Consider the following 12,657-nt stretch of genomic DNA (forward strand, 5'->3'; position numbering starts at 1 on the left):
CTTACGAGGAAGCAGTAACTGCAAATTCAGTGACTTAGCACAATCTGCTGATTATCTAACTGTGTGAACAATAGTTTATACATCAATGGTCTCCAAGATATTCATCTTGTAGCTAGGTTAAATTACCTTCGTGTTTTTGAGGATCATTAAGTCTGTGTTGTTATTTCGGATTAGGAATTGCAAGTGCAGCTCAATGGCCATCTCCCCACTAAGGATTTTGATCATCTTGGCGTTCTGGTCTTTTGGCTCATCTTTCTACAATAAACAAAGAGAAACAGTAATTAGATCAGTGAATCAAATCAACGTTGCTCTCAACATGAAAGGCACATGTTTCTACAAAAGTACAAAACAATCCAAGATCTTACAGTTTCTGCTGGCTTTCCAGCAGGGGAGCTGCCCGCCTTGTCATCTGTCTCCATTGCGTCACTGTAACACACACACACACACACACACACACACACACACACACACACACACACACACACACACACACACACACACACACACACACACACACACACACACACACACACACACACACACACACACACACACACACACACACACACACACACACACACACACACACACACACACACACACACACACACACACACACACAAAAAGGGCTTGTCATTGTTGAATCATGTCAACAAAGCTAAGTACCTCATGACTCAATTAAGTCTTTGTACAGTTACAGACGGTAGCCTTAGGTCTCCCATAGCCACTGTACTAGGCTGAATGGACATAGAAATTATTTATTAAAACTCTTTATGTTTAATATCATGTTAATTCATTTTTAGATAGATAGACAGATACACACTAAAGAATAAAACGTGAGGGCTCAATCCCAATAGTCTGAATTTATGTTCTGCTGGTATGTACAATATTGTGCATATTGCCTGAGGACTTAGACTCAGATAAATCTTTTCCTTCCATGATTGGAAAATATAATTGTTAACTAGTATGATCAGAGAAAGCCTAGACAGACATATTACTCAGTGCGGTTACATGCAGAATCATAATCGGGTAAATAAACAAATAAGACCTCAACGGGACTTTTAAAATGTATGTAAACCCCTTTATCCGATCTATTTCGCACACAAATCGGAAGATTAACGGACAAGCGAGGTCGGATAAGAACACCTAGATAACTTGCTCATAGTCTGCATTCTACCTGCATGTATACAGGATCGGATATCGGAGTTTGCATTCTGCGCTTGCTCATGAGTTCCCTGCCAGGGATTTCACAAGGAAGTGGAAGGAGACGACGTAATAAATAGTGTTGTTGCCGGAAAGGAACCGGACGTGGCTCTACACCCCCCTTGTTGAAAGGGCTACAGCGCCACCTAGCATAACGGATTCAGCCATTTCCGGCCACGAAAATTTGTGTTTGTCCTTAATCTCTTCTCCTGCCCACCTGTCTTTGTCTGGCGTGGGCACAGTGCCTGTGTTTGTAGAGCCAGGGACTGCAGGGATAGGTGTTCCAACGGTCCGTAAGTTCTGGATGACAGATGAGAGGAACTGCTGGCTGGCACTCTCATACAGATCAAAGCAGATCTGATAGGCCATCAGAAGGTTGTCCTCCTTCACAAGCTTTTCCAGGATGTCACTCACAGCCTGTGGGTCATCCAGGAATATCAGGCACTAGAGAGGTGAGGATAAAAAATAATAATTGGAGGGGGAAGGTGAAGGTTAATATCGAGTTTTTGGAAAATCCAAAATCGGTGACAGTAGAGAAATACATATGATCAAGATACAGTGGCTTGCAAAAGTATTCATACCCCTTGAAATTTTCTAAACGTCACATTACAACCACATACATAAATTGATTTTATTGGGATTTTATGTGATACACCAACACAAAGTGGCACATCATTGTGAAGTGGAATGAAAATGAAATGTGGTTTTACATTTTTTTCATAAATAAACTGAAAAGTGTGGCGTGCAAAAGTATTCAGCCCAATGCTTTGTAGAACCACCTATCGCTGCAAATCTATTGCAGTATTTCTCTACCAGCTTTGCACATCTACAGACTGATATTTATTGCCCATTTTTCTTTGCAAAATAGCTCGAACTACAGATTCAGCATCAGATTGGATGGAGAGCGTCTGTCAACAGCAATTTTCAAGTCTTTCTCAATATTCTCAATTGTTTTTATGTCTGGACTGACTGAGCCATTCTAACACATGCCTATGCTTTGATTTAAACCATTCCATTTTAAATCTGGCTGTATATTTAGGGTAGTTGACCTTCTGGAAGGTGAACCTACACCAAGTATTTTGCAGACTCTTCCAGGTTTTCTGCCCTGTATTTGGCTCCATCCATCTTCCCATCAACTCTAACCAGCTTTCCTGTACCTGCTGAAGAAAAGCATCCCCATAGCATGATGCTGCCACCACCATGTTTCATGGTGGGGATGGTGTGTATAGGGTGATGTGCAGTGTTAGTTTTCCACCACACATTGCATTTTGCATTAAGGCCAACATCTTTAATTTTGGTCTCTTCTGACCAGAGCACCTTCGTCCAACCCTTGCCAAAAGCCATGCATAGTCAGATGAGACCAAACATGAAGTTTTTTGGCCTGAATGGAAAATGCAATGTTTGGGGGAAACTAACACTACAAACCACCCTATATACACCATCACCACAGTGAAACATGGTGGTGGCAGCATCATGCTATGGGGATGCTTTTCTTCAGCAGGTACAGGGAAGCTGGTTAGAGTTGATGGCAAGATAGATGGAGCCAAATAAAGGGCAGAAAACCTGTTAGAATCTGCTAAAGACTTGAGACTGGGTGTAGGTTCACCTTCCAGAAGGAAAACTACCCTAAACATACAACCAGATCTACTATTAAATGGTTTAAATCAAAGCATATTCATGTGTTAGAACGGCCCAGTCAAAGTCCAGACCTAAAAACAATTGAGAAAGACTTGAAAATTGCTGTTGACAGATGCTCTCCATCCAATCTGATGCTGAATCTGAACCTTGAGCTATTTTGCAAAGAAGAATGGACAAAATATATCAGTCGGTAGATGTGCAAAGCTGGTAGAGAAATACTCCAATAGATTTGCAGCTGTAATGGCAGCGATAGGTGGTTCTACAAAGCATTGACTCAGGGGGCTGAATACTTTTCCACGACACACTTTGTTTTTTCTTAATAAAAAAAAAAATATTTAAATCACGTTTCATTTTCATTCCACTTCACAATGTTGCTGGCAAATGAAAACAATTGACCAGCCAGACAGATTTTTTAAAGAGCCAGAAATAAAATGTTTATTTTTACATTGCATTTTGCTCTCATTACCTAGCATCGTCTCATGTGAGATTCACAATAATATTTTCAATATTATATCCTAGTGTACAGCGATAAATGTAGAAAAAATAATTGGGTGCACTGATCGCAATTTTGACAAAGAGTCTAAGCTGCCGATACCAATTTTGTCCGGTCAGATGTTTTTTTTGTTTGTTTTACTGTGGACTCGCACCAAAAGCTTTAAATATGTCTCATGGTAAAGCTCTCAGCAGAGAACTGTAAAAGAATTTAGATTGACGTTTTAATCATCAGTATGTAAAACAAGGAAAGTGTTTACTAAAGTGTCATCACAAGTAAATATATACAGTAAGTTAACTACAATCAGTTTCAAGCAGTACAGTAGTGTTACATTCAAGTTACTGAGACATGATGAGGATCTCATTTGTTACCTGACAGACATTGATGAAATCAGGCTTCTCCAAGTTCATGTAGAGCTTGACCAGCACCCGCAGCACTTCGTTGCGGAACTTCTTGTTCTGCATCAGGGACATGCACACCTTCAGGCTGTAGGCGAGGAGGCCACTCACATCAGTCTGCATAAGAAGAGAAAGAAAATGTAAATATGATAAACATGATTTCATGACAAGGAAGGAATAATTCAGTAAAATCAGCAGTAATCAAATTCTAGACTATGAGACTTATGCCTGTACAAGTTAAAGGTGAAGTAAGTGATATATTTATGTTAATATACGTGTTAAATCGCTCTATATTTATACAGTGATCACGTATATAGTGTGCACATTTCATAACTCCGATCTCTGTCACCCGCTCTGCATGTAATTAGCAAATACACTTTTCAGGGATCCCACAACTGATATCCAATCAGAAGAGAGAACTCTACAAACCGGCACATCTCACTTCCGGTGCACGTGCAGAACGTCAGATGGGTGAATGTGTATGCGCCTACAATGGCAGTGCAGGTAAAAATCCTTCCCAATGTCTGTTTTGATGGTTTTTAAATCATGTTTTGTCGCACTTACGGATCAGAGATGATGCTAGATAACTCGCTGCTTGAAGACCGCAGTGCATTAATGTGGTGACTTAGGGACGAGGGAGGGGACTGCTAACTGCAGTAACTGACAGGAAGTTAGCTAAAATAACCATTTCGCTTACAGCACCTTTAAGTACTTTTAAATTGAACAATGTTAGACTCTAGTACAAGAATTAGGGTTATTCCGGTGAGAATTGGAGCTTGCAGTAGATTTTCCACAATAATGACAATAGAGACTGACCGATTCTAAGATGGTCTTCTCAAACATGTCCAGTCGCCTGGTCTCCAGAGCGATGCCAATGGCCTGTTTGTACTTGTGATCATCTAGGCAACGCAGGAACATTTTGTTGACAATGCCCTCAAGGCGAGGGTCGATGACTTTCTTCTCCTCATCCTCTGGCATCTCTGCATTCTCCACCCGCAGCTTGGTGTAGTGGTCGATGCATTTGGCTAGAAGCAGACACAAATTAGGGATAAAGATAGGGGCTACATTTTACTCCTAAATTCAATAACATTATTATTCCACACACGCCCTGGTAGGTTTAAGGCTGGGCAACTTTCAGATCGCCCAATCACGTTCAATAGGGATCGCAGATAGCCGATTGGATTGGTGGTGATGGTGGGGGTTACGTCACTGTATCAGGGGGATCTATTCAATAGCTTAAAATGTAAGATTCTCCTACAGTTAGATAAGTGAATAAACATTTATAAAAAAGTGTGAGCAATGAAATATATATATTTACATTCTCCCCCCTAGGATTGAGTCATAGCAGCAGGGCATTTGGGGGCAGAAGGATGTTTTGAGTATTTGCCCAGCCCAGATGTTTCACATGTGTGTCTATCCACCAATGGGTCTTCTGGCCAAAGTACAAACCAAACGGGTGCTCTTCTGAAATGTCTCAATATCAGAGAAGAAGCACGTAAATCAGGTAAATGACGTTAAGTGTTTTTTGTGATCACTCACCAATGATGGTCTCAACATATTCTGACTCATCCGTGACATGGAAGAGATCTCCAGCACCGAGAGCATAGTTCAGAGATTCCTCAAAGGCTCCGAGGTGGTAGAAAACCTTAGAGGCCACCAGGGCAGCAAATGCTCTGCTCCGAAACGTCTCATCTTCATACAGGACCTCTCTGTGAGCAGACAACAGATGGATACATTAGACTGCTTTCTTATGTAACATTTCTATGTTAGGTAAAGTGTCAAAGCTCATCAAAAGTACTTACATTTTATCTACTGATCCTGAAATCTCCGCCCAGAAGTCATTCACAATGGAGTTAAGCTTTTGAAGAGCAAACTCCTGCAAGTGAAACAGAGATAATTCAGATACATTATTTAACTAGCATTTCTAAGGTAACTTTTGGTACAATGCAATTTTTTTCATTACATGAGATCCAGCTTTTTCCTCGCCAGTATCGGCTTCAATTCCGATTCATTATAACTCAAAATCACATAAGTTTTTTAGAAAGTTGGCAATCAAAGCCGACTACAACCATTTTTTGGAAATCCTATGGCCCACTACAATTCAAAACAATGAATGCAAATTGAGACAGAATTAAATGCTGCTTGGAGTATTGCATGCATTTCCAAAGGCTTTATCACTAGCCCCTTACAACACATTTTAAAAGAAATCTGTATGCTAAAACATGTTACCTTTATACTTCTGTTTACTTCTATTCTGAAATTAAATTGAACTGTCTCTGTATGGGAGTTTGTAATCTTAAGGCAGCTGGGGATATTGCACAAAAAAAGATAAGGGATTAAGCCGGGGTATTTATGTTATCCTGGCCTTCTTTAGCCATGATTGGTTGTACAAAAACAGAGGCACATAAGTTACCATGGAAATGTATCCTTTACGTTTAGACTGGTCAGCGTAGCAACTTCTGTGTATTGCTTATTTTTTTATTAGCATGTTTTAAAGTACTGCATAAAGGACTACATTGTCACTCAGTTAAATAATCCTATTTTTAATATTTCTTATTTTATCTGAACTGAACCATATATTATTAAAACAAAATAATAATTTAAATTAGAATTATTCATGTGATAGTCTTCATATTGAAGTCAGAGATTTGAAGAAAAAAAAACTATGCAGGATACAATTTATCATAATGGCAGATGGAGTTGCAATTGTGATTTAAATGAAGTCAGTGATGAGAGCAATGGGCTAAATAAGGGTCCCAAATACATTTGTTTTGTCTCAGGGAAACATATATTCTTCAAATGGACGGTTTCTTTTAAAATTTACAGTTTGTAACAATTACTCCAAGATAATGTCTGGTTTGCAAGACACACATTTGCAGCAGTGTAGGCCTATCTAACTCTTCCATTTGTGCAGGGAAAGTGTATTTTAAGTTGTATATATATATATGCATTATGTATTATAAATCTCTTTTTTTGATTGGTTTTATGTAATATTCTAATATTTTGAGATACAGGATGTTTTATTCCATGAGCAGTAAGCCGTAGTCATCCAAATCCAGGGCTCCAGAGTCCAGCACATGCGCCTAGATATCTGTGGAATCACTGGTTCACTTTAAAATCGAAAATTGGGTGGACCCAAAATACTTGGTGCTGCACCTAAATGAAAAACTTAGACACACCAATGCAACCAATGAAAAAGTTAATCTGGAGCCCTGGAATAAAAAGAAAGGCCTGACATACTGTATAGCCAAGGTGCCCAGACTAGACTTGGTCAAGGCTGGCTTTATCAATCATCCTGTATATTTGAATTACACTTTCGTGCATTAAAGCCCAGTTCAGACCAAAGATTCGCCTTGCAACAGCTAGTGACAAGACGGTTTTAGAACGTCGCGGGGGAGAAATCGCAGCAGTGTGAACTGCTCGTTGCAAGCCGTTGCAAGGAGTTGCAGAACATGTCAAATCGCAAGGTCCAGTTTTAGAACGTCCAGGCCAGCTCGTTGCGAGCCGTTGCAGTTGCGTCTCGTTGCAAGTCGAATCTTTGGTCTGAACTGTAGAGCCCTGGTCCACCACCACTCTGACTGCAAGAAGTTCTTACCTTGAGCTGTGGCTCCTCCTCATCAAGGAGGGAAATTATTCCGGCTGAAACAAAGAAAATAAAAGCAATATAGATTGAGTGGTTGCTTTATATATGATGAAGTTCATATTATTTTATCATCCGAGTATAACCAAATGGGTTTAAAGAAATTAAGTCACCCTACCATATCCATTTTTATAAAAGATGTACAATGCACCTTTCCTCTTACATTTTCAAATACAGTACTACTACTACAGACTTTACAAAAAAAAAAAGAATCTCAGTCAAAGATCCAATTTGAACCGGTTGCCAGACCACACTAACAGCAGGGCATAGAAAACTGTAGAGAAAAACGACATTGATTTAACTAATTTCGGTCATTTTGCATAAAACTCAACTTATTTGGTCCAGTGAAAACTGGATTTCATGATCCACTTAAAATTATTATTTTTTGAATTTGGTATGTCTTTTATTTTTATTTCAGGTCATTCAAAATACACAAACTAAACAGCCAACAACAACAGCAGCATCATCAACAAATGTCGCAACGTGTCCATTTACAAATGTCATGCTGATCATCAGCCATTTGTAAATGTAATATGTAACAGATGCTGCCAATAACTGAATTTTCAAATTGGAACGTCAGAAGATTTAAACAATTCTTACAATGTCTTCGCATATTTAAGATGTTTGAAAGATTTATTTTAGACATTAAAAAAAACGTATTTGTAGATTCATTCATCGAATGACTTTTAAGACTTTGTAAGGATCTCCAGGGAAAAAAATCTGGAAACACTATGTTGTGTACCGTCTATAAAAACGAACTTGATGGCAATATTATCAACGTTGAATAGCACAGATGCGGTATTCTGGACACTGTTAGCATCAACGTTACATTGACTTATTACGAATTACTACAAATTCACATCTTTGCAGTTAGTGATATCGACGCCTATATTTATCCAAGACACGTCGCAAAGGGTTCCCCCTTCCTGGAACCTAATTTAGTGGATTTATTTTAAATATATCTATCACCGGTTAACGTCTGACTGCTACATTAGCTTTGTGACTCAGCTAAATCAATGACAGGCAGCTAAAATAGCGTATAGCAAAATAAAAACACTTTATATGACATACCGGCAGATGTTATCATGATTGGCTCTTTAATCCCTCCTCAGCCCCACGATAGTGGTTCGGTGGTGGAATTCCGTGTGTTTTTCGAAAGGGGTTAAGGAAAATAAAGGCGTTCTGTTGTCTGAAACCGAACAACAGTTGTAGCTAGCCGCTGCTAATCTTTTTGTCCAATGCCGCAAGTCCCCTTCTAAAGGACCTCCGGGTTGGCTGGCCTCACTAAAGCCTGATTAAAATTACACACACACACATTAAATAATATTTATTCTATCATTACACTTTGAACTCGTTTGCAATAACGTAAGATTTAGAATAATATCATCCAAATTCATATTGCATTTCCAAATAATGTTTTAAAATAAATTTAAAATAACCGATTAATGACCCGGCGTTTCTAAAGTGGTACTGTCGTGAGTCGGTTCGTTTCATGGGTTCGTTTGCCTTTCTGTCAGTGTGCAGTTTGTTTTGCAAATATATGGTTCATGAAAATCAAAAGGTAGGCTACCAAAAGTAGGCTACGTAACGTTGCTGTGATGATTTTAGTATAAGTAAACATAGCCTTGGACATTATTATTTGAATTTATACCCATTTTCCTGAATACTGAATTTTCTTTTAATCATGTTTCTACTGTTGAAATAAAAGACAGTGAATGCACACTCACACAAACTTAAATGTGTTTATTTACATAGTTATATTAATGTAAAGATCAGACGCCTACATTAATACATAAAAAGTCAAAATTAGTTTTCATTCTGTTACAGATAATCGCCATTTTCAATAGCACTCATCTAAGGCACACAATTGTAATACATTGAACATAGACTGTAGCCTATATAGGCCTATATAATTGAAGTGAGAACAAGGAAAGAATGAAATAGTTTGAACATGGCTGGTTTAAGGTACTGGGGCCCAGTTAATGAAGCAGGGCCTGACTCCAGGCCCTTATTATGTCAGCTGATGTTGTGCTTTGGTGTTATATATTCTGAAATACATTGTAGCCTAAATCTAATTAGGACAAAACCTTTGAAACACAATATGTCTGGGGCACCTCCTGTGGCCACTAGAGTTCTGTTGGTAGCCTGATCCAGCCCTGCATTTGAACATGTTATGATGACTACTTTTGCAGTTAGCTTTTCTAGTTTAGCCATTTCACAGTTAGAACATGTACTAAAATAGCACACAAATCCATAGGCCACTGTCCACAAAAAAAAGTGCTTAATGATGTGATATAGGCTAGTTCAAAAGACTAACTGGTCAACAGCTACTTGAATAACCCCCACAAATTCACAGTAAATCCCTTTGTGAGTCTACTACATTGTACATCAAAGGCATTTTGTACAGAGACAAGATTGCAGACACCATGGAGAAATACATCGGGCCAGCTTCTCTTTTCACAGTAATAACAGGATAGTATACAGTCAGTGATGTTCCTGCAGCCAAGAGTCACGTGTCATGACATCAGCTGTCACCTCCAGCTGACTCTCCTTCAACATGAGGTCCAGTAGACGAGGAACTGGTTTTCAAAGGGATGCCTTCTTCTATACTACCAGCTTCACCTGAAAAAACAACAACACATAAACAAAAACAACCAATGCATTGTTGATTACTGTACCATTACATTTAATGGAACTTATATATAATATGATACAATTTGGCTACATTGGGATTTACTGTAGGTATTTATCTGCCCCTTAGTTATGTCTGAGTGAAACAAAGTGTCTGTTATGGCTAAATAAAGAATTCACATGTGACTGTTGATCATCACTGCATGAGAAGCCTATAAAGTGTGCATGTGTAAATGTGTTTTTGGTGTGTATGCCCCGTTATGGACTGGCAACCTGTATCCATTTTACCCATGTAGTGCAATAAGCAACAGTCCCCTGATAACCCTGAACAGGACTGAGGCGGTGTCCGTAATGGATGAATACAAATAAATAAAATAAAATAAATGGGTTAAAAGAAAAGCTATCCTGTGCAAATAAAGGATAAGTTTGACTGCTTGTATTTCAGTCAAACTGCTCTTTTTGGTCGATGCTGCTACCTCTTTGCCTGCTGGTTGGGGAGTTGTTGGCCTGGCCGCCGTCTCCTCCTCTATGAGGCCAGAGCAAACATTGGAATGGCCAGAAAAGCGGCTTCCTTCTATCCCCGGTATGATCTGTAAGGCAATAATAAGCATTTAACAATTTGGCAGCTTATCTAAGGGCCTGATTGTCTCATGAATGCTTCTTTTGTTCCCGGGGTCTTTGCAGCCCTTGCCTGGGAAAAAAATGTGTGCAGACATTTGTGTGGTCTTGTGAATGGCATGGCTCGACCTACATAGTGGAGTGCACCAACACAAATCACTACAAAGTTTGCCAAATATTGCTGCAGTAACATACACTGTGACAGGGCTCATTAGTACGTTTACATTGATCGTATAACCACAACTACATAGGCCTATGTCTATGCATCAATTTTACTTAGGCTATTAGATTCCTTATATAGTTTATAGTTACTTCAGTGGATTCCATGGTTCTCTTTTAGTAATTATAATATGTTCCTATAACTACAAGACTAGTTTTTCATTTTGGCAATCTAATTGGCCTATGTTATGCAGGATCAAATCTACATGGTGCAACATGCCAGGGTTCAAACTTCATGTCGACAAGCATCTGCCCTGCTGACGTGTCCGTGAACAAAAATGGGTTTGGCAAAAAACAAAAACAGACTGTAGCCTATAAGTTTAGTATAGAGACCACTACACTAGATTAATTGCAAGAAGCCTATAGCGTTTGCTCTAGAATACACAGCCTAGAGTAGGCTATAGCCAGAATATGGACAATGTGTTGTATGTTATTACACCTGCTGTTTGAGACGAGTATATGACTTTGCAGGCGTTTTTCTTGATGCTGAGCATTGTGGCCTCTGCCTTCGGGATGTAAGAGCCGACCCACATTGTCTCTGATGGGTGTTTGTCGAACACCGAGCGGATCAGACGCTCCAGCAGTTGCGCACACTGACGCGTCCCGGCGCTCTCCTGCCCGGTGCTTATTAATCCAATCAGAGCTGGTCGGGCATTCTTGGCGCGTTTCGTGCGAGCCTTTACGTCCTTTAAGATCTCTTTTACACACATTTCGTTGGAAACTTTGCTGAGAAACGTCTGTCTGAAGAGGAACACAACGATCGCAGAGTCAATGGTTCGCTTTCGGCTGTGAATGTTCGCCCTCCTCGTCGCTGTCCTCTGAGCGTTGCCATTGCGCGTTGACCGCTTCTCCTTCTTCTCGTCCTCTCCCACGGGACAGGCTCTCAAATCCAAATCCTTGGGCCTCGCCGTCAGAGGTATTTCATTGCCTCCAACAGTGTCGGTCTTGCAACCGACGTTGTTAACCATTTCAGTGTCGCCGTGACTGCTTGACGCGGAGTAATGGTGCTGTCGGTTGCTCTTCACCAGGCTGCCAGGACACATGTCACGGATGAACTCCTGCAATAGCTCACCTTCATGATCCCCGTCCACCGCTTTGCTATTACAGGCGTCACCTACCAAATAAATCCTCTCTTTACCTCCGATAGAAGACAACATCTTCTGAAACTCCCTCTCCTCTTCGGGAAGCGTGTCGTCCGGAGAGGCCGTGTCTGCCATCCTTGCGCAATTACGGCTGCGCAGATCCTTTTATTTACAATGTGCTGTCAGACCACTCACTACCACGTTTGAGACCGGTAGAGAGCAGAACAACTTCCTCGCGGTCATCAGGAACACCAGTAGGGAGGGCGTGGATATGGTCATCCTCTCTTTCTATTGGCTGGTCAGTTTTGGTGGGCGGGACCAAATGCTTGCGATACAGTCACAGGAGTGTAACGAGATAATGCATTTAATTATTGGATTGGATAGCCTAACCAAACACAAACACAGTGATGACGAGCAAGACCGACAGTAACATGGTTTACGGAGATAAAGACAATATATATTTTTTTATTATTCATTCATTTTCTCATCATACACCAAGAGATGCTGGGATGGAGTGTGTGGCTGCTGTCAGGCTGTGGAATCCACTTTCTTAATTCCCACTATTCTCATTGTAAAGAGTCCTTTCTTCTCTCCAATGTTGTAGATTCCTGGCTTCTCAAACAAAAGAGGAAACAAAGAGAGGAAAGTCATGAGCACCAATCCCAACACAAGAGCTTCACTTGTCTAGCCTGCTTTACCACACTATTGTTAAAATAGCTTCAGCGTCTCTTGACT

At 40.1% G+C, this 12,657-nt stretch overlaps 2 protein-coding genes across 2 annotated transcripts in view; both read right to left on the reverse strand.

Moving 5' to 3' along the window:
- Positions 1–8,593, reverse strand: part of psmd1 (proteasome 26S subunit, non-ATPase 1) — a 44,133-nt gene extending 35,540 nt beyond the window's left edge. Inside the window, exons 1-9 of the mRNA XM_080032532.1 lie at positions 8,444–8,593; positions 7,328–7,371; positions 5,535–5,608; positions 5,272–5,441; positions 4,549–4,757; positions 3,706–3,849; positions 1,421–1,647; positions 366–426; positions 127–255 (exon numbers count right to left, since the gene is read on the reverse strand). Of these exons, the coding sequence (XP_079888658.1) occupies positions 127–255; positions 366–426; positions 1,421–1,647; positions 3,706–3,849; positions 4,549–4,757; positions 5,272–5,441; positions 5,535–5,608; positions 7,328–7,371; positions 8,444–8,459 (1,074 nt within the window). The 5' untranslated portion in view covers positions 8,460–8,593. The remainder of the gene's footprint in view (positions 1–126; positions 256–365; positions 427–1,420; positions 1,648–3,705; positions 3,850–4,548; positions 4,758–5,271; positions 5,442–5,534; positions 5,609–7,327; positions 7,372–8,443) is intronic.
- Positions 8,594–9,296: 703 nt separating this feature from the next.
- Positions 9,297–12,057, reverse strand: LOC307254019 (uncharacterized protein; the record flags this gene model as incomplete). Its single annotated transcript, XM_080032239.1, has 3 exons — positions 9,297–9,994; positions 10,480–10,593; positions 11,280–12,057. The coding sequence occupies 3 exons, from the start codon at positions 12,055–12,057 to the stop codon at positions 9,897–9,899; spliced, it is 990 nt and encodes a 329-aa protein (XP_079888365.1). The 3' UTR covers positions 9,297–9,896.
- Positions 12,058–12,657: the final 600 nt, after the last annotated feature.

This window comes from Ammodytes marinus (assembly GCF_949987685.1).
Source record: "Ammodytes marinus genome assembly, chromosome: 8".
Lineage (NCBI taxonomy): Eukaryota > Metazoa > Chordata > Actinopteri > Uranoscopiformes > Ammodytidae > Ammodytes > Ammodytes marinus.